Source organism: Corvus cornix, chromosome 1 (genome assembly GCF_000738735.6).
Source record: "Corvus cornix cornix isolate S_Up_H32 chromosome 1, ASM73873v5, whole genome shotgun sequence".
Lineage (NCBI taxonomy): Eukaryota > Metazoa > Chordata > Aves > Passeriformes > Corvidae > Corvus > Corvus cornix.
In genome coordinates this window covers 55948887-55971631 of record NC_046332.1, presented here as the reverse complement: position 1 = coordinate 55971631, position 22745 = coordinate 55948887, and the positions used below count along the sequence as shown (strand labels likewise).

Genomic DNA, 22745 nt, shown 5'->3' with positions numbered 1-22745 from the left:
TATGGATGATGCAGTATGCTGGACAGACAGCTTGGGGAATGCAGCATTCCAGTGCAGACTTCTACCTTTGACAGAACAACCTGCCCAAAGAGCCTGTATTTGTTCCTCAACATTTTTCAAACATCTAAGATCTGCTAGGACTGTATGACTGTCATTGTGAATAATGGCTGCACCATGTGACTTGGATTAGCAGTCGCAGCAACAAGGGGAAACACTAGGGACACCCAGTTGTGACACAGAGGACCAAAGTTCTGGCAGCAGGGACAGCACCTCCCTTTGGTGCAGGGCTCATCAAACCACCCCCTCTGCTGTGCTTTCAGTGCAAGGACTGTAACCTCAACATGTAAAATCAGTTGCAAAGGCCCTCACTGACCAAGGAGTCACATGGACTAGAAATGCACACCACCTGTTTTCCTTAACCCCTCAGGAGCAGCTGCACTGTAGCACAAATGATTTTGTTCACAGACAAGCCTAACTTGCCTAAGATGCACCTCCACAAACGAGTAGTCTTGATTTTTTTCTACCCTCTCTCAACTCTTCTAGCTTAGTAGGTGAGATGGGTTTAAAACAAACAAAAAACACCAAAGCCCAAGGGAACTGAATTTAAACTAGACGCCTACAACTACATTTTCAGTAGCTAAGTTATAAAAGAAGAAAGATAAAAAATAAAATTTCAGAAGTGTGAAGATTGTCAGTGGAATATTTTTATCTATAGTGAGTCACAAAGACTGAGCAGTAGGATTCTTTTTTTCTTAATAACACTGTAAAAAAACTTTAAGAAACTACCACCCCAAATAAAAAAAAAAAAAAGAGAAAGCAAAAAGCTACAGAAAGCTTACTAAAGACATTGGCTCCAGCAGCATGCCAGAAACAACAGGCTCTTCTCACAGACACAGAGAGGTATTTTATTCCAGTGAACAAAACCCACCTCTGCTAACCCAGAGCAGATGAACTGCAGGGACCAGAAAAGCCTGCAGACATTTGACAGTACCAGAGAAGGTCATTATGGCACCTTCCTATACAAAGGCTGAATCCAAAGTACTAAGGAAGCACATCCTTGATGAGCAGGAAGGGGTATGTGAAGTCTGCACGTGGTCTGGAAGAACAGGAAAAGAAAAGTGGGGGAGAGGAAGGGACAGGGACCTCCTATTCATTGGCCAAGACTGCAATTCAGGGCTTGACATCACTGCAGTGTCTGTCTCCACGTGGCTGCTATATGAATGGCAGAAATGGCTTGTTATGAGAAAAATGGCAATTCTTCATGTATGCAACAAGTCCTAGGTTAAAACTTATGGTTTATGCCATTTACAGATCCCCCTATAAAGAAACCTACTTCTTTCTATGTATATGAAACAGACTTTTTAAAAGATTTTTTTTTCTGACAAAGTTTTTGGTTTTGTGTGAAAGTTTAATATTCTTAAGTCATAATGACAACAGTATAAAGAATTCAGGATAAAGGTTTTGTCTTTTTAAACACAAGGTCAAAGTGTACAGTCAAAGAAAGCTCTGCCATCACCTTGATAGGACACAGGGTTGTTTAAAGTGCAGTTTAGTAGCAAATTTAAGACATCCATTTCTTTTCCTGCAGCTGTTACTTATGCTTTCAACAGCACTGGTACCACTCCACTCTGAAACCAGGTTCTGCTCGAGTGCCAGATCTCTGTGGCCAAGTGTTCTTCGTTGGTATTTTCATTGCAGTAAAACTGTAAGAGCCAGAGGCAAGTCAGGGAGATTGAGATGGCTCGTGAGATCATCATGGGAAGAATGAATCATCTGCCTTGGAAATATAAATGTTTATGATCACTGCTTCTATTCTGCACATATATCCTTGAGACACACAACTTTTACAAGGGTGTTGGTATTTATATAATTCCATAAATTTAGACAGTGCATTACCAACACGATATGCAGTTGTAGTTATAAATAGCAGAGCAGCAGGACAGAATTTTCAACTATTTCTTGTTTCCTATATTCCACAAATGAGATGTGTGGCATCTCAACTTAAGGAACTAAAGGAAAGAAAATACAGCTATTAGACAATAAACTCCCCCACGTGAGTCTCCCTATTTCAGATGGTGGAATGGAAGGCTAGACTTCTACCAAAGAAAAAAAAAATAAAGCCAGTCCCTGAGAGTTAACTGCTACATTTAACCATGACTAAAAGACAAAGAGCAGATTCTGAAGCGGAGGTTTTGAGAATAGATTTTTTTTTTTGTGGCATGTTTTCAGTATCAATGTGACAAACTAACACCTGGCCTTGACAAGAAACATTCTGGCAAACAAATGCACAATATAATCAAAAGACTAAATTTGTCCCTAAACCTTGACCAATGCTTTTTTTTTAGCGCTCAGAACACTATGGATGTACGCACAAACCCATGAAAAAAAACCCAATCACTGGGTGCTGTAGCAGCATCATAACAATGTACCAAGGCATCCTTCCAGAAGGCCAACTAATAAATTCCCAACGTATGAAAAAGGTAACCAGTAACTTGTAGCAAGCTTTCTAAACATCGATAATAATATTAAGGGTTTTAATAATATTGAGGGTTTTAATAATATTGAGGGTTTTTAATAATATTCAGGAGTTAATTTGTCAGGCAATAACTGTAACAGCAGTTACGGCCAAAGGCTCAGTATTGGGTACCTGAGGTCAACCAGCAACCCAGCACTGATGCAAGCAGTTATAGTATTTTTATTTACTTGTTTTTTAAATAAATAAAGCCTGTGCCCTTGTTTTCATTCTGTGCTCAATTAACAAATTAATTCAGGGAGGAAGAGATTCCTGGTACAAGCAGTACTTTTTGAGCCAGGTCAGTTATATCTTCCATATTTTACACTGGATATATTAGATTTATATTGGATATATCTTATAACAGCTTTAGTAGAACAACGGGTGCACTCAATTGTCATTTGAAACTACACTGAAATACTTCTGGACACGCAAGATACTCCACACACACCAGACCATGACTTCACACGAGGAAGATCCATCCTACTTGGCTCTGGTGATGGACTCACACACATTTCCTAAGAAGGTAAGACACTCCAAGCTCTGAAGCTCTAGAGTGGGGATCTGCACCTACTCTAGGGAAGGTCATACTCTGTGCCACTGCTGCCTTTGTGCCATGTGGAAATGGAATTACTCAACATGTTTTCCAAGGAAATGGCCACCGAGGGCAGAACAGATCAGGAAAGTGGTTTTAACAGCTCTCAGTATGTACTTTAATGATTTTTTGTTACACTGATGTCTTTCAAAAAGCATCAGTTGGGTAGAAAATGTGAGCCTTTGCTTTGCTGTCCATAACAGACATCCTCTACGGTGCTCCTTCACACTGAATTGATGGGGTTTCCCACGTGTCCTCATCTGCCAACTGAGCCATCTGTGAAGTCTGATCCACAGGTTCTTTCTCACCCTGGGCTATTAGTAATGCATCTTCTTGTGCTCCTTCCAACTGAAGGTCAGAGCTACAAGAACAATTAGATTCATCGCGTTTGTCCATCGAAGGCTCTGCTGCACTTGTAGAGGACTGTCAGTTTCTGCTTCAGCCTGTGGTTCTGTGTTAAGATGAAGTCCAAACATGTTATTTCTGATGAGGTATCGAACACACTGCAAAATCACATTCCTTTCGTGTCGGATGTCCTGGGCCAGTAACTGGAAATTAAAAAGAGGAGAAGATGATGCACATTTCCCTCTATTGCTCTGTAGCAGATACAAGCATAGCAAGATGTACTGATCTACTCAGTAATTTCCAACATCTTTCAGTTTAAACAGTTGGCTCTCTCACACAGGTCCTGGACACATGGGGCTGGAGACTGCCATAGCAGAGACAATGCTGTTCTCATATGGACTGTAATACCAGACCATGCATTCCAGTACACCAGGGTAGCAGGTCTATTAACATCTTTCACACCTTCTGAGTTATACTTTATCTGCAATTTAATATCCCATGCATTTTTAATTTAAACCCCCTATGAGTAAAAGATAAATACAAGGAAAGGGCATCTTTCTTCAAGTACCAGACCATGGATTTAAACAGCAGCAACTGGTTTGGGCTATAATACACCAACCTAATTCTAATAGCTTAATCAAAGTGCTAGAGGCCTCCCTCATCAACTTTAATCTCACTGAAGTTCATTTCGGTAGTAGGAAAAAGAAACCTATCAGTCAGAGAGCTGAATGAACCTTTTTCATTCCAAGTGTCAGCAGCACTAGTACTCTGAACAAACACAAAATCTGAGGTAAGTGGCTAAATCTGTAACTACCTGATCATTTGCAGGAGAGCTGTATTACACACTGCAGGAGATTTGGCTAAGTTTGGCTTGTAATGTCATCAAGAAGCTTTTTTTGTTGTTACAAGTTTCAACAGTGGTTTAACAGGACACTTTTAAGTCTGAATATTTCTACTTAGACTAGTTGCTAAGAGGTGTTACAAGCAGCTGACACCTAGAATGAGCCTTCAGGAACCTTTCATCTGAACTAGATGTACTTCAGGACAGACAAGGGACAGCAAAGTGGTGTTCTCTTTGTTCAACTGGGAGACAATGGTGAATTTGCATATGGCCAAATTAGGGCCCAGCTGGGCTGCACCCTATCAAAAACCCTATCTTTGTATTTCATTTTTTAATGCAGGGATGGGTATCAGTGGAGTGACAGTACCCAAGCTTTTGATTTTGTTAGCATAGAGAATGACTAAATAGACATTAGTTGTTTGCATGGCTACAATAAACATGTTTTAGTAGAGCCCAAGCTCACTGCTGAACAACTGCTGAGAGATACCTGCAGCTATTCTCCTACCTCCCTTTCTTTTTTTTTAAAAGCATCAGTTCATTGATACAACATCCTTTTTTCAGCTTTCTGGATGCATCCTATACAATTTCAACCTTGCTCCCTCTCAAGGTTTTTACACACTGACCATTTCTGATGACAGTGGAAGCCTACCTGCAAACCTCAGGCTCTCTTCTGTGATTCATAGCCACAGTACACATTCTTTAAAAACAACTCTGAGCAACTTGAAAAAGCAAAAAAACCTTACTAAAATGCAATTTTAAAAACGGACTGTACTGGGAAGCTTCAGCTCAGGTTTCCTATGTACTGTCAGCTGCTCTCAGCATGTGGGACTTCACTTGACTTTCTTCCAGAGTCGTCACTGCTTTCTTTGATCACCAACAACTTTGAAGAGCAAGTGATAAAGGCAACTGCATGCTTAGGGAGCTACACAAAGGACAAACACTTCCTTTTTGGTCACTAGGAACTTTAATTCTTGGCAGCAATGGTACTATGTGCTAAAAAGACTACCAAGGGATTTCTCCCACATCAGCAGCTTGGGAGGTACCTTATCACACATCTCTTGCCGAAACATCCTGTGCTATTTCAGAGCTCTGATGTCAGTGGCACCCTGCTTTCCCATGTATTTTGCCCACTGCAAGTTTTCCCTTGATGAAGGAGCTTTATGCTATTTATAGAATCACAAGGGTAGTACTGCTTTTGAGTAACAAATACAATAAAAGCTCCAAGGTTTTGTTGGAGCTTTCTAAGGAAAGACACCAAGCTTTGTGGCCAAATGGGTTGCTTTGCACTGCTACTGGGAACACCTTGGACTCACCCATACAAACCTCTTTCTACCCTTCTGAGACACCAACCTGCTGCTCTTCAAGGTGATGTCCCTTCCTCAGATTTATCTAAACCTGCCTAGGAAGAAACCCTCATGCACGCAGGTCACAGCTCAACACCACTCTGTAGTTTAAGTCATCAACACACTTCTCAACGAGATCTCTTTGCATGTGCAAAAACAACCATGTGCTCCTCCAGCAGAGGAAGGTGGCTGAACAGCAAAGATGGGAGCAAAAAGATCAGATCATGGCCGCTGGGATTACACACAAACAAAACCTACTGGATACTACCACAGGGAAGGGAACAGAGAAGAACAAAGGGTTTGTTCCTTGTGCAGCTCATTTCAGACACATGATTCAGCTGTCATCTCTTGCTTACCAAAGCCAGTCATCACCTGAATGTATGCCAGGGTATTTCTATTTGTCTATTAAAGCATCTTCACCTTCTCCAAGTGAAACAGTCACTTTACTGTTTTTAAGCCAGGCCCTGTGCTAACAGACTGCTCTAACTTCCTGCAGGGAAGAGGAGAACCACTCACAAATAGTTCTACTCTTGTACAGGAGGCACTATTTTAGCCTCTTACCATTTCCAGCAGAGTTGGACGGCGCTTGGGAAGGCGAGGTAATGTTTTCCTGCCCCACTTATCAGGTCCTCTGGGGGGACGTGCACTCGAATTCGAGCTCCTTAACGTTGTGCCTGCACATTCTGGGCGGTTTTGATTTGGTTTCTGACTCCGAGGAGCAGGAGTAGTTTGAGGCGTATTTCTGAGCACAGCCTGGTTTCCCTCAGCTTTTGTTGCAGTCTTGACAGGGATTTCTTAAAGAAAAAGAACACACTTTCATCTCAAACTTAAAAGCCTCTTTAACATGCTCATATCCCCGTGCACTGGCAGTTCGTTAGTACTTTTCTTGCTCACACAACCTGATGTGAAGCTGTTCAAGGTTTACTTGGAGGAAGGGAGGGTTCTGTTTGGTTTGGGTTTTCTTTTCAAATACAAAAAATAATCTCTAAACATCCACAGAAAGGAAAACAAGGTATTTAAATTCTGCAGCACAGAAAGAAAAATAAAAGGAGTAAGACCTGAACAAGCTTTTCAAACCTCTGCCTTCTTATCACTTATGAAGTACATTGCTTCACATTGTAGCTTGCTGCAAATTTGGCTGCTGAGAAAATCATGATACAGTTAGGACAGAGGATGCCCAAGTTCAATTCACTGTCTGCTAGATGGTTTTTAACTTTGGGTAGGCCACCCAAGGCAAGTAAGGCAGAGAAAATACCTGCAAAAACAAGCAGCAGCAGAAGCAATTCCTCATCACGCACTGATGCATACACTCGGGAAGTAAAAAAATCCATGTGCTTCTTGCAGTAGGACTTGAACAGAGAGTTCAAGTACTACTGCAACACCCAGCAGCCTTCTATAGAAAAAGCCCTTAAGGATGTGGAAATTAGTTCACAGGGTGACAATAACAGCTTTTTCCTAGCACTATTCAAACATGATCTGAAGCAAGACTGAAAACAGGTTCCTTATTTTCCCCCAACTAGGACAGAAAACGCTTGGGAAATTTGATGACACACAACCTAATCAAAGACATTTTATGCCTCCTCTCTCAACCCACGACATGCTGCTGAGAAAAGGACAGCAAAAAAAGCCATAGTCCTGCTTGCAGTCCACATCACTGCAGTGTGACACAGGGTAGAAGAGGAGAGGAGAAGGGCAGAGGCTGTTTCTACACACCTTCCGGCTCGCTGTCGGATGCGCTGCCATAGTTGACCGACAGCGCGCTAAGGGCAGAGGTCACCTGCCTGGGGACAACTGACAATCCCAGTCTCCCATCTTCCTCAGCTGCCTCCTCCTTGTCAGATTCTGCAGGGAAAGAAAAGGCAAGAGGGTCCCAACAATCCTGCATGCCAACAGCCAGCCTTGCTGCTACATCCCCGTCTCAGCACCACGTACACCTGGTGTTGGGCACCATTGCTCAATGCTGTGGACTGATAGAAAACCCCCCGCATTTGTCTACCTTCTACAGACAGGTGGTGGCAAACTGGTGCCTCTACTGGTTTATAGTCCTGCCAGCAAAGCTACAGAAACAAAAAGTTTCCTGAACACAAGCTTGAGCTTTCTGCTTCCTTCTTTGCATACCAAATATAATTATAGGTTTTGTTACCAAGTGTAGGTAAAGAGAAAGAGAGAATTTCGTGGTATGTTTTGAAGTCTTGCTGGATTTAGTCCTGAGAAGATGGAGGAGAAGGATTTAGAAGCCAATCAGGGGGAATTAAAAAAAAAAAAAAAAAAGGGAGTCAAAAAGATGCACCTATACAGTAAAATCATGGATTTGGGTTGCATTATTTTTTTTTAATTCTACTTAGTTATATTGTGTTTCTTATTATTTGTTCTGGCTATATTTCTTAATTGTATAAAAAGTTGCAACTAGCTTTAATAATGTGTAATAAGCAAGTACCACATTCCTTTTCTACCTACTATAACAGAAGTCACTAGCTGTACTTTGGCATAATTAGATCTTTTATCATTAAGTAAAACACAGATGCTGCAGGGAAATACAGATATATTTAAGCATACTTAAGTTTCCCAACACGCAAAGATTAATGGAATAAACAAATTGCATAGGGATGCTGAGTTCTTGTTCTCACTAATTGAAGATTATGTCTTCAAGAGGGAAAACTCAGCATCAGACATCTTTCCAGGGAATGTATTCTACCCTTGTTGCTAAAAATAGCCAGAGTATAAGTCAGCTTACATGCCATATTCTAAGAGTACTGCATCACTGCCAACTATATTATAAATAGTTACATCTGAAGAATTTATATTGCTGCCAGTATGAGGAAACAAGACATGCTCACAAAAAACCCAAACCCCAACAAAAAACCAACCCCAAAAAAAAGCAGTACTTCAGAGAACACACACATATGGAGAATATCAAGAGTAATAATACAGCAAAGAACAGAATTAAAAGAAAAATTCTGACATTTTAAGTAATTCACTTAACTCATACAAGGAAATCCATTTGTTTTCACATTCTAAATACTGTTATTTTCAAAACCCAAAGGGATATTCAACAGTCTTTAAAAAGTAATTTGACTGTTGCATTACTTCATTCTTCTTATGGTTTTATAAGTATTTTCCTATATCACTGTCAATCTAGCAACCTAAGCTGGTGTATGTCCTTTAGACTACTGTACAATATTTACATCAGAACATGTAATGCTGCACACAAACTTCATGTCAGACTTCCAAAATGGTGACTAGCAAGCACAAAGTCTCAGCATCCAAACTTAAAACAACTATTTAAAACAAAACTTCTCCAAGTTCCTTCATCTTACCAACATCACCGTTTGCCAGAAGACCAAGAGGGTCCACGTCTTTCTCATATGCTTGGCCTGCCAAAGGATTTTGCTTCTCATGTTCCTTTTCACACATGCTGTCTTCTGCTCCATTGGCTTCATTTTGAGTTCTATGTGCATGATAATCGCCACCATTTTTCCTAAATTTCTTCCAGAACGGGCGCCATTGTCTTCTCCTGTGTCTTCCTTGACGCCCAAAAGCCTCTCCATTTTCTGGAGGTTTCCACATCCCTTTCATTTTTCTGGAGAATAGAAAGCAAAGCTCATACAGATGATAAGCTATGAGAATAAAAACAACTAATGTAACCAAATGGCTCAGGCCCTCATTTAAGGTTCAGCAACACAGAATGACGCCAAGACTTACACCAGCTCAGCTAACACAAGGTGACAGACCATAAAATCAGTGACACCTCATCTCAGGCAGAGCAATGGGACAAAGCTGGAACCTGAATGAACAGTTTGAAGTTCATGAGTTTTGGTTTTTAGTTTTTAACAAGGCCAAGGGTACATTGGCTAAGAAAGTTCCTCGATAATCTACAGTGCGAGGACATGGTGTTTTCATTTCAGATAACAAAGTCAACAAATACTCTATTCACATAAGCATTTAAGTCATTCAAAACAGTGGCAACAAGAAGTTAAAAGCAAAGCATCTACTATAAGCATACTTCCACCGCTGAAGTCTTTTTTCCTAGTTACAGATCTGAGAAACATCTTGCTGCACCAAATCCATTCAGCCATCTGACACCATCAGCTGCAATGACTACCTACTCCCGCCTCCAACTAATATGCCATTAATCTTTTCCATTCCAAGGAAAAGGAATAAAAGAAATGTCCATCAGGATAATGCATTTTTAAAAACCTGAAACAAAATAACAAGTCCTAAAACACAGGAAGAGCACAGCATGCTGGTTCCACTTATCTTTCATGGTTCCATAACCTTCCATGTTTCCCTATAAACACATGCTGATAGGAAGATACCTGAAAAACTTAACAAACTCTGGTCGAATTATACAGATACAAGAATAAATGCGACCAAGAGAAAAAAACAAATATAGAAGGGACAACTGAAGCTTCCTGAAAATACTTATTTCCAAGCAACAGAAACTTAATTCAGCAAAAGAAGACTGTAACTAATCATCACTACATTACAACAGCAAAAACTACACGAGATCTGCTGTCCTGAATAAGCCCCATGGCTGGTTCTGATCAGTTCTCCTTGCCTCAGCCTCACCTCCAGCATGGCTGAGGTCCTGTTATTCCTAGTCAGCCACGTGCCTCACGTTGTGAGATGCTGCGCTCATGTCTGGCATCCCTGAAATCTTGCAGCAAGGTGTTAATATTTTGTGACAAAGGACTTCTTTTTGTTTGTCTTCATTCTGATGTCTAAACCAGTCATTTGGTACCCCATCCTTCTTGAGTTACACGAAATAGTGTATAATCACACTTCATGCACCTCTTCCACCTATGCAATTTTTCTAGGCCTCCATCATACAGCACTTTCAAGCCACCCACTACTTTGCTTGTTCAGAAATGTTTCCATTACCAAATTCCTCTCTTCCATGCTCTTCTGGCCTCATCAAATCCTTCTTAAGAAGAGAACAAGGCCTGTCATAGCACTTAAAATTACTTTATATCACAACAAAACATATTTAATTTCATTCTCCAGTCATTTCATGACAGTATCTAACACTGCTCGTCCCTGATGGCATCACCCACCACAGTGCTCCTGTGGCACAAGTGGCAAGCCACTGCCTTCCTGTGCATCAGTCCCTCACCCACAAAAGAAGGCTAATATTAACTCCTATGATTCAACTCCAACAAGAGAGAAAACGGCATTTCTGAATTTGTACAACCAGGCTCTAAATTCAGCATGTTGCTGTATAACCTAGAAGATATTGAGCAAATATAGGCTCAATTAGAGGTGTTGTCCTTGACTGAGGGTTAAAAACAACTTTCTGAGTTCTATGGGGCCTCGAACACCTAGAAAGAAACTCCAAGGTCACAAACACATCCCAACAAACATCAGCCTGGCATCTGCCTTCTGACATTCCCTCGTGAAAGATATCCTGCTCGTAGTCCCCATTCAGAGGGGATGGAGAGCTATGTACTATTATTCAGGTGCTGTAAGACACCAGACAGACTTCCAAAGTGGTCCTTCTGCATCTCTAATCTCCCACACAGGGATGCTGAGACTTAGGAGTTGTAAAGCACTTCAGAGAACCACAAATGGAAAGCACCTTGGAAGTGTTAAGCATCTAATCCTTTCTAAATCTTACTTAGCTATTTGCTTTAATAGTACAGCTTGCAGGGAACAAGCTGTATTCTATTTTTGCCTCATGCATCAGTAAATTTGCCAGATAAGCACCAATTCCAGAATCTTTACTGCTGTTATACAAAGCAGAAATGACAGCTTATGGACAGTTCACCGCTTATGGACAGTTCACCAAGTCTAGAGTGCTACCAGCTCAGCAGACTGAAGGGAGAAAAAGAGATTTCTATAATCAACTAGAGTAAAAAGCTGCTAAGTGAAAGTAAATAACCTGCAATTTTGAAGGCATTTTTTCCCAGATATAAAGCCACTACAAATGTAACAGCATGGAATTGCTGATGGATGTTTAAGACTACTTGATGCATCTGACTCACCGACACAAGAGATAGCCAATAAAACCTGTAGACATCAAACAGTTTGTTACTGTGACAAAGAAAATCCATCTAAGAATCTCCAACCATAGTATCATATGCGTTTTCAGCTTTAGTTTCAATGCCCAGGTTTGGTTCCTCGGGTGCAAAGCACTCCTGCCACTTTATATCCTTTGAAGGAAGTTTTACTTCAGTCTTCTATAAATCTTTCATTTCAGTCATGAAAGGCAATTGGTTGGATGGGGGCAGGTAAGTGCTGGATCTTCTGAAGCACATGCTGTACCCAGGTAATTTGCACTGTCCACATTTAATAAATTACACTAGCTTCTTATTCTGCACTAGTTCAACCATTTCACCATGGTGCAAGTTTTGTGTTGTTTGCTGTCATCCCCTACACAAAAAGCTAGGCAAACCCCAGTTTGACTTCCATGCAGCAGAAAATGGCATTTAGCAAGAGCCCCTTAGGACTGAGTCCACTCCTGCCTTCCAGCTCAGTCATTCTAGTTTAAACAAGTGATATTTTAGGAGTGTGCCTCATTATAATTTTTTTTTTTTTTTTTAAAAAACAATCTTCCCACAGGTCCTAAAGCAGAGCTAATGAAGTTAGCTGGTTCCACCTAACAATAAAACTGAAAGAAAAGAACAAAATCATACTGGAAAATAATTTATAAGGCAGAGAACAGATAAAAATCCAAGACGAGTAAGTACTAGCTCAGAACAATGGTAGCAGATAGAGTTAATTTTATTTTCATATAGTTTTCATTACAACTTAAATAGAGCTGCTTCTTTCTTCTACCCTCCATCTTTTCTCCCTCTTCAGTTGATTATTGATTTATCATCAGAAAGGAGAGAGAGTAAGAAGTCAAATCTGCTCATAGAATCTCTGTTGGCCATTTTCAGGCAATAAAGGATTAAACCATGTGGAATTGTCATGTTGCATGACTTTTGTCCCCATTACTACTTTTTCGGAGACCAAGGTTATGCTGATCTAATGAATGGCCACTAGAATGTGGTTTTCTCAAACAAGCCAGAATACTGGATTTTTAATGTAGTTATTCCTTCATTTAACTGAAGTGGACTTTGAAGCACTATGAAGTAAACAAAAGAGTATTACATCAGTTTGTCAAATGACCTGTTCTCTCTGCAAGGGCAGCCAGATTGTGTATGCAGTGGAAGCAGTAAGTGCTGGGAGACTACACCAAGACTTCTGAACTCAGTGGGAGGAAAGCAACAAGCTTGGTTCAAACCACTTACCCAAACTGTTGGGTAGTCAGCACTTCTCCCCTTTCCTCCTTCTGCATCTGCATTTCCTTCTTCCTTTCAATGTTTGCCAACGTAGGAAAATTTCTAGAAGAAAAAAAAATAGTTTTGCTGGCTCTTAAAGGATTTACTGTACTTTCTCAATTCCCCCTTTACCAAACCAGCTTCCTCTATAACATTGCAGATTTTTAAAAATTTTCAAGGAAGTTTAACAGACTGTTTCTTTCTTAAAAAAGCATTAGTGAGGAAAAGAAACCTGAGTGCATTTATGCTTACATATCCAGACACAATGAACAACAACAAAAAAAAAAAAAAAAAAAAAAAATCTATCACATTTGCATTCCTGGATTTACCAATCCATCAAAAGCAAGGTACAGACAAACAGTTTGCTTATAGTCATGGACTCTCTGTTTGCCCCAACACATAACTGCATGATTTAGTCCTCCAATTTTATTTTTATGGAGCATCAACTGGGTTATTTAAATGACATGCCTTTAGCACACTAACTGCTGAGTTCTTGTAAACTTAAAAAAAAAAAGCTTATAGGAACAGCTTCTGGGTGCACAAGATTCCTTTAATGTGACAGGGAAAAGCACACAAGTTCCTTCTCAAGCAATATTCAGCACTGTTCTTGCACACTGACCTCAAGTTCACCAAAATTACTGCCCCTTTTTAATTCCAGGTTCAAGAAAAATTGCCAAATTACGCAGATGGAAAGAAATCTACTGTTACAACCATCTCCCAAACCATCCCTTCTCTTCCATTCCCCACCTCCCTTAACATCCTTCCCTCCAGACAAACGCCTCACTGGTTCTGACACGCACAGCCTGTGCAGCAGGCTTTTTACCACCAAAGCCCAAAAATGGCTACACTCCTTGCTCTGCAAACATTAGTTAGCTAAATCCCACTGCTTTGAGATAAAGGTGGTAAATGAGAAACACATGCACACACTCCCCCAGCTTCTGGATAGAAACACAAAGTATAAATATTTGATGTCTATTAAAATGGAGTAAAGAGAAACATAGAACAGCTTCTCACTGTAAATAGCTATCAAAAAAGACACATCTCTTTCTTTAAATATTTAATCTTATCACATGCTTTTCCCCCATATTACAGCATGAATGTTAAGTGTCACATTGATTCAAGACAGCTTCAACCACATACCAAGGGAAAAAGAGAATCATTTTCTACAAGACAAACCTAAACACACTACAGAACTTGTCTCCTTTAAGAGGATTTGAACATGAGCTGTCAACATCTATTTTCATTGGATTTCTCCCAGAAATCTGCCATACAGCTCAAGTGAGCACAGGGATGTGATGTTTTACCTCTGCTCTTCCCTGTTAGTTAGATTTGTTCATCCATGTTACAACACTCCCAGCACACAGCAAATGTGCAATGAACTCTTTAATCTCAAGAGCTTTGCATTGACAAAGACCCCGGTGCTTGGCACCTCTCCGCAGTTTTAAGATAAGGTGCTTTTCTTCAAACACAAAGGCTCCCAGAAGGACAGCAAGCTATAAAATAAGTAGTTGTGCTCAAAAAAATCCCCAAGCTTGTTGTAGAGATTGGTGTGGGGGGGTGTTCTAACTATAAGGGAAGACCCTAAATACTAGAGCAAAGGAGTCTTCAAATGCTCCAGCACTTATGCTGATTAAGGACACATTCAGACACGCTCTCCCAACACGATTTGAGACATGAATGCCTCCCACTTTCATTCCTGTGAGTTACCACTCCCTCCACGAGCCACCGTAATGGACTGCATGAATGCTTTCAGTTCCACTCACTTCCAAGACTGACAGATTTCTCCTAAACCACCCTTCCAGCTGACACAGGCAGTAACTGACAGCTGGCGAGAGCTCAAGTCACAAGTCCCAGTATGCCTGCAGAAGCACATCTGAAGGCATCTGTAGTGGCTCTGTTTATTTTCTCCAGCTCTTCTCAAATGTTAAATGGCATTTCACTCCCTGCCTTTACTTCATGCCTATACTGACAGAGTCTCTCCACATAAAAGGCCATAGGCTTAAATCCCAAGAGTTGACTTGGGTTTGCACCCTTCTAAGATGGCAAGCCCTCCTCCTCTCCTAAGAAAATGACATTCTTAAAATATTACCTACAAACACCACTGAAATAGAAGTAGCCCAGCACTTATGCCTTGCAAACAACTTGTCAGAGCTTGAATACAAACAACTTCATCAGTCCCCACAGGGCTTTACAAACCTGAGAAACTTAGCGTAAAAGGGAGAGTTAAACCATGATGTGATGGTCTGGCACAGTGGACTTCATGAAGCCAGTACTGCCTGAGAAGGCAGCCCTATTTCATAGCAGCTGCAGTTCCCAACTGTAGACACTTCTACAATCCAAGGTTTTCCAAAATAAATTGATAGTATCAGAAAACTGCTTTTGAGACTAAGATGAGTATATCACATATCCCTCAACAAAGTGAGACATGCAGGTAAAGGACACCCTAAGCTTCTAGAGACACGGAACAGTGACACTGAGCATAATCACTTAACATGTGTGTCTTAGTGTATAGATTTTTTTTTCAATAAATAAGCACACTAGCCAGAGCCATGCATTTTTTTATAGGCCAGCATATTTTATCTTGCTACATAAACATTGGAGTAAAGCAGCTCTTAGTGAGCAGCGAACAAACAGAGCTTTGCCAACATCTAACAGAAAAGAGACCTGTTTCTATAGCAATTTACACAATGAATTCCTGAGTCAAGAGCTATATAAGTTCATCATTTTAATAGGAACAGCACTGTGTGCAAAATGCCTCAATAATTTCTTGAGCTGGTCTTAATTGCATATGCACAGCCAACAGCAAAGGAGACATGGATAGCCCAAAGGGAACAAAAATGACCCAACAGAGCTGATAAAATCTTCGCTTAACTTTCCCACGTCTGATTTAATCACGTTAGCTGAGGCAGTTTTATTGCTAATCTATCCCAGCAGACCAGAGTAAACTTTATCGGATCTACATTTACCTTGATCTACTGACACGTCCCTTCTACTTTGCTTCTCTACTTTTACCAAACTCTAAGAAATTATTTTCCATATTACAGATTTCACTACTACCAATGCAACACCAGGGAGGATTCCAAACTACTCTAGGATTATCATTATGCAACTAGAAAACCAAAATTTAAAAAAAGTTTAAAATTTAAATTAAAATTTAAATTAAAATTTAAAAAAACCCTTAAAAGTGGTGTGATTAACAGTACTGGACTTCAAGCACTAAGCACACACTCAGCCTATGAGATGTATTGCAAGGAAATACAACAGACAATTCCTATCGGAACAAACCAATGCCAAGAGATTAAAGAAAGCAGGGCAGAAAGGGGAGAATTGACAAGCAACACGCAAGCTCAAGAAAATCCCCCAATGTTATATTAGGAGCTAAGCAAAAGTAAGTTTAACGAGTCGCTTTAACACTAAAGCAGCTTTTCCACATTCTTACTAATAACCATTGCTCAAGAAATGTTGGTGAGAAACAGATGGGCTGGCAGGACCCAGATCTCACTTGTGGAGTAGGGAAGACAGCAATACCTCATTCTGACACATTAAGGAAATGCATTGCAGATAATTCTCTTTAAGCTCATGTTAAAGAAAAAATATGCTGAAGACAGCACATTTCTCAACACTTGGAAGGCACAGGACAAATCAAAACAAGAAAGTTGATGTCAGACCTCACAACCATCTGTCTGCAAAACACAGGGAAACCCTGAGATCCCATGGAACTTCACCTCTATTGCTCTTTGCTTAATTAGATTTCTTGGCTCAGCAGGTTCAACAGGAAAACAGCATTCCAACCCAGCATGCTTCATCCAGAGATACTTTTTACCAGCTCTCCCCCTCCTCTTTCCTCTATTATAGTAAGGCTACACTTTAAACACAAGCTTTTTCTTAAAGAGTTTAAGCAGGATACACAATTGAGCAACACAGCAGCTAATTAACAAAAAAAAATCTCAACTGCAAGTAATTATTTATAACGGCTGAAAGAACAAGCAAGGCGGGATGCAGCATGGAAGCACACATATTAAATCACTGCAACCTAATTAGAAACAAACTATCAATGACCTAAAAAGATTCATTCTTAGCTCTGATTGGATCTTCTAGAAAGAAAAAGGTTCTTTCCTGTCACCATAAACCAAAACTGCTTAATAGCTCAGACTCCCTCTGGTGTCCCTTTTTTCTGTACAACGCAATGTTTACTGTGAGTCAACAACAGACCTTCAGTACTAAACTGATGCTCTGCTGGCGACCCAATTAATGCTTCACAAAAGTTCCAGCTGGCTTTCTCTCTCTGCCTGCCTCCCACCCCCTTTTTTTTTAATTAAAAAAGAAGGATGCTCATAGAGCTTCTTTGCTGTACAAAGAGTAACAAAAGCCACCCAGGTAGTCATTCTGCACCCATCCATCACGGCTAAACACGATGCCCACAGAAGGCCTGAAGTACCAAGATAAGGCACAGCACTACTCCATCTAGTGGCCTTGGCTCAGACAGTCCTAATCCCATTTCGCCTCTCCTGGCTGGTGGCTGTGACCACGCGACTTTGTTTTTCCTTTGATTTTACTGTGCTGCAGCGAGCAAAGGCTTTCAGCAAAGTTATATCACAGCCAAATTATATGCACCTGTAAAACCAACAATCTCTCCCACGAGATCCTTCAGAAGCTCAGCAAAACCATCTCAGGCAGAGCATCACCTTTACAATTAAGCGTAGATAAAGGGTGCTGAGACACCCAGCCCCTACTCCCCACACCAGTGTCTTAACCACAATTCTGCATTCAATTCCCACTTCCCTGATGTTCTAGCATACAGGAGAGCACATATGGACCTATACACCTTAAACATCAATTCTACACTTAAACCTCAGCATCAGCCACTAGACAGGAATTCTCCAGAACTTCTCCCAAAACAAAAAAGTGTATGGGAAGTCAAAAATGAGTAGGAAAGACTGCATACAAGCATGGATCTTTTTCCTTGGAGCTACTGTTAGAAAATTAGGTCACTAAAAAAACACAGCAGCAACATGTAGACTGAAAGCAAATAAAAACCAAGCCCTCTAGCATCTTTTGAATAAAAGGAAACCTTGGAATGAAAATTAGTGTTTTTAATAATTGCCTAATCTAACACCAGACTTGTATTTGCACAGATGAAAACCAAAATTTTTGCCTGGTTAACGATGGCATTTTAAAAATGGGAGAAAAGAATTTCTTGTTTCTGTATCAAAAAAAGCTTTTTTTTTTTTTTAAGAACCTATGTATTATTTTCATTTGTAAAAAATGAACAGCAGGTGCAACAGTTGACTTCTGTGACGTGCTGACACAGTGGTAAGATTTCCCTTTACCTTTCTACCTTTCTGAAATGTGCAGAAAAAGCTGAAACCAAATCCAAAGGAAAATTAAAACTTGCAAGAATGAACTTACATGGGGAGAAATTTTGCTTCTCCATACAGAAAAAAATGGATGGGAGGCAGTTAAAAAAAATATACAACAAATACCATTCGTTTTTCTTTTTTAACAAAAACAGTGTCAAAACTTATTAAGGGAAGTCGAGTTCAAAGCAAGAACGCACTAACATTGCTTTCTGACACGAATGCAAGGTGGCTACATCAGTAAGATTCCATCAGACCACTGGGTTTATTTTCACTAAAAAAACCCCATGTGACTAGTACAGTGCCCTAGCTCATCACCACTAATCTCAAAATTAAATTTGTATCATTTCCCATTCTGCATATAGAACTGTTGCTCATGGAAACAAATCATGCACTGATCACTTGCAAGACTATATTCCACATTATGAATAGAAGTGAGGAAAGCCTGCAGCATCTTTCTCCTGCTGGGCAAGTGTAGATTCTAATCCGTTCAACTCCGATGGAAAAAAAGAAATCTGTGAGATAAATACTTCAGTCCTGGTCAAGAGGAAAAAGTTATACCCTCTCACATCACAGAACAAGAAATAATGAGAAATACTGTTCCTGTGAGAATTTTACCTTGCACCTTGCATACAATGTAAATTAGACTACCTGAGAACGTATCATTCACGGTTTCTGTTCTCTTTCACTAGAAAAGAGTCAAGCAATGCAGAAAGCCCTTAAAAATTAGGAAAACTCCCTGGTGCACTCTACTGGGACAACTTAAGCTGGAGAAATCGGCACACAGTGTTACAATTATAGTCAATACAATAGTTCCAAATTTTTTAGCTGTTAAAAACCACCACACAAATATTTCTGACCTAAAATGTGATCAGGGTAAGAGGAATGAGACATTCACCTAACCTGAGGTACCAAATCAAGCATCTGGGAAAGCTACTTCCTTCTCAGCTGATATCTTGTCTTCTCTTATAATTTTCCAAATTATTATAGTCTCTGCAGTTCACACTCTTCTGGCTCAGGCATTCTGACACTGATCACTACTAAAGGAGTTTTCCAGGGTCAATGGAACAGCAGCAGCAGCAAGTTACGTGCTGCTCCTGCCCTTCAGCTGTCATCTAATAATCACACAGGGAAAATACAGAAAAACAAATTTATAGCCCACAAGTCTTACCTTTTTCTTTCTTCTCTCCATCTAGCAATCTCTTCTGGGCTATCCAATTTTATTCTTTTAGCACCAGGTGCATGTGCCTAAGGAAAAGGTATTTCACAGGTGTTTAAAAGGGGAAGGAAAAAAAACACAAGTTAAAAAAGAAAACATCATTATGTCAGCTATAGTGGTACCACACTGTTTTCATCTCCAAAACTGGTGAGGCTGTACACAGAGATGATAAAATGAATCCATTAAGAAAACCCCATAGTATTTAACATATTTTCATCCACAATATTGTCTTAAAACAGATTCTCCTCAGAGGTGATACATTTTCTTTCCACCTGAACAAAAGCAAACCACTGAAGAATGAGAAAAGGGGCTACAGTAAAGATAGCACAGACTCATATTTTGGGCCCAGAGGGTTACCTACATTCTTCCAGTGTATCTGAACAATCTTCTCATGTGCACTGAAATTGCAACCTTCTTCTGTGCACTGCAAGATAAGAGGGTGAACTTTAAACACACCAATTTACACAAATAATAAACAAGCCTTTGAGCACACTTCAAATAAACTCAGTGCCAGTTGCCTATAGAGTTTGTTACACAGGCTGTGTGAGCTACCCTGTTTGCAAACGAAGGTGACTGTAAAAGGAGGAAGCACAGATAATGTACCTTTAAATTTCATCTGATTTTAGAATAACCAGTGTAGCCAATGTATCTCATAACTGAAGAGAAAGTGAAGTTTACCTAAGATAAAAATTTGCAAGACTCTCCAATTTCAAATTTAGATACTTTTCAATAAATGAGATTTTTAAAAACGTTTTTCACACAAAAACTGTACATGCTATAGTGATGTCAATGAATTAATTCCTACGACTTAGCAATACTTCACAAGAAAAACAGTTTAAAAGGCTTCAGTAATAAAACCAAAAATACAACTGAAGCCTCCCCTACATACAGCATTCAGAAAAAAAATCCCCCACTAATACTTGACATAGCTCTGGAATCTCTTTCCTATGTCTTCTGTTCAAAGAGTGACTACATCTAACAGCTTGCCAGGCACAAAGGTAAAAATCAAAGTGCGAATAAAAGAAGCCAAACTCATCAACCTGTTTATGCTGTGAAATATGTTCATCATACTTCTCCTGGTTTTTATAGCCACGGTCACAGGTATCACAGTAATGAGAGAAGACTGGCTCTTTTTTCTTTTTGGTCTGAAAAAAAGAAAAAAAAATAGAAGAAATAACCTCAGGATTGCAGTTACAAGATATTCCTGTATTTAATTAGTTGTGAAACACTATTACTATTTTTGTTAATAAAGCAGCTGCATGTTTCAAAAGTTTCAAAGATAAGCTAACATAACATCAAAGTTAAGTTAAAATTACTAATCTTCTAAACAAAGTGCCCTGCACCCAGCTCTTCCCACTACCACCTTTCAATCAATTATTGCTTCTGCAAACACACCAGTCTGCTGGCACAGACTTACTGAGGGCTGTGGGATTTATGTCAAAGCCCCACATCTCTTCCCTACCAAGACAGACCATGACTGTTCTCCCATGGTATGTACAAGTTCAGAGGGCAGCACAGACCCTTCCTTCTCCCACTACACACATCAGTGTCATCTGGCTGGCTAGTTTTGACCATGTAACAGAGCACTAATGTAATCTAGGCAGTCGGGCATCACCACGGTAAGGTGACATAAATCTGTGTAAGAATTTGGTTGACATGTATCTTTCAAGAGTTACAGACTGTCACATGTTTGCTCTCTTGTAAGGGCAAGCATGCTAGACAGGAGAATGGGATCTCTATAGTGCCTTGGGCCAAGTCCCATAAGACTGATACCATCACAGAATGACAGAATGGTTTGAGTGGGAAGGGACCTTCCAAGATCATCTGGCTCCAACCCCCCCACCACAGGTAGGGACAATTTGTGACTGGGCCAGGCTGCTCAAAACCCCATTCAATTTGGCCTTCAACACTTCCAAGGACAAGCCCCAGTCACAGCTTCTTTGGGAGATCAGTATCTCATCTTCTTCACAGTAAAAAAATGTCTTCCTTATGTCCAATCTAAATCTATTCTCCTTCAGTTTAAAACCATTACTCCTCTTCTATCACTACAGGCCTTACTATAAAGTCTGTCCCCATCTTTCTCCTAAGTTTCCCTAAAGTACTGAAAGGATGCTGCAAGGTTCTTCCTGAAGCCCTCTCTTCTCCAGGCTGAACAACCCCAGCTCTTTCAGGATAGGTGCTCCAGCCTCTGATCATTTTCATGGCCTTTCCCTGGAGCCACTCCAACAGCTACCTGTCCCTTTTGCGCTAGAGACCCCACTCCATACCTTTGGCTTGTTACTTTCTTCTGGACAATGTTTACTAAATGCAGGCACTTGCTTGCCGTGCCACTTCTGGGAGAAATTACCATTTCCACCTTCAGAAGAGAGAAAAAAAGATGAGCCATTCATAGATACAGCTGGTAAAACACCCCCTTCCTACCTAGGAGGGCAATGCAGAAGGGTCTAGGGACGAGACAAGAGAGGGCTGCGTGACCAACATGCTTGGAGGTAGGGTCCTCCAGCCCCAAGGGTTCAGGGCAGCCCCGGGGCCCCTGCCTGCATGGGATGGGAAGGAGCCCATGGGCCCAAGAGAGGGCTTCTCCCCTGCCCCTCACCAGCGTGCGGGCCCTGCGGTCGCGCTCCGTAGGCCGGCGGGAACCAGGCGGTGGGCGAGGCGTAGCTGTGAGGGGGAAGGAAGCTCTTGGGCTGCGAGTAGCTGTCCGCAGCGGGGTAGCGCTCGGGCTGCGGGTAGCTCTGAGCAGGCGGGTAGCCCTCGGGCTGCAGGAAGTTCTGGGCAGGCTGGGAGTAGCTCTCGGCGGGAGGGATGCTCTGGGCGGGTTCTGAGTAGTTCTCAGCGGGCAGGTAGCTGTCGGCGGGTTGCGAGTAGGATTCGGCGGGCTGGGAGTAGCTCTTGGGCTGCGAGTAGGTGTCGGCGGACGCGTAGGTGCTGGGCGGCGGGTGGCTGTCGGGCGGCGGGTACCGGCCGGACGGGGGGTACGGCACGGGGGCAGCCCAGAAGCTCGTGTCCCAGGAGGGCGGTGGGCAGAAGAAGGGTGGGGGGATGCCCGGCGGAGGCAGCCCCGGCGGGGGCGGCGGGTACCAGGCGAAGGGGTTCATGTCGGGCGCGGAGAGGCCGCTCGGATACAGACCCTGCTCCGCGGTGCGCTCGTACCACCACGTGGGGCCGCTCCGGCGGCGGCCGCCAAACGCGTCACGTCCGGGCTGAGGAAGGCGAAGCCTCCCGGGCGGGCGCGGCGTCATCCGCCAGCGCCGCAGGGTCGGCAGCGGGG

The 22745-nt window shown here is 41.4% G+C and overlaps 1 protein-coding gene across 1 annotated transcript; it reads right to left on the bottom strand.

Moving 5' to 3' along the window:
- Nucleotides 1-1453: 1453 nt before the first annotated feature.
- NUFIP1 (nuclear FMR1 interacting protein 1) lies at nucleotides 1454-22739 on the bottom strand. Its single transcript, XM_039567832.1, is given in 11 exon segments — nucleotides 1454-3535; nucleotides 3538-3655; nucleotides 6198-6430; nucleotides 7350-7478; nucleotides 8954-9216; nucleotides 12869-12961; nucleotides 19427-19503; nucleotides 19836-19898; nucleotides 20515-20619; nucleotides 21742-21830; nucleotides 22071-22739. Coding segments are annotated over 11 exon segments (2034 nt in total). The 5' UTR covers nucleotides 22717-22739; the 3' UTR covers nucleotides 1454-3317.
- Nucleotides 22740-22745: the final 6 nt, after the last annotated feature.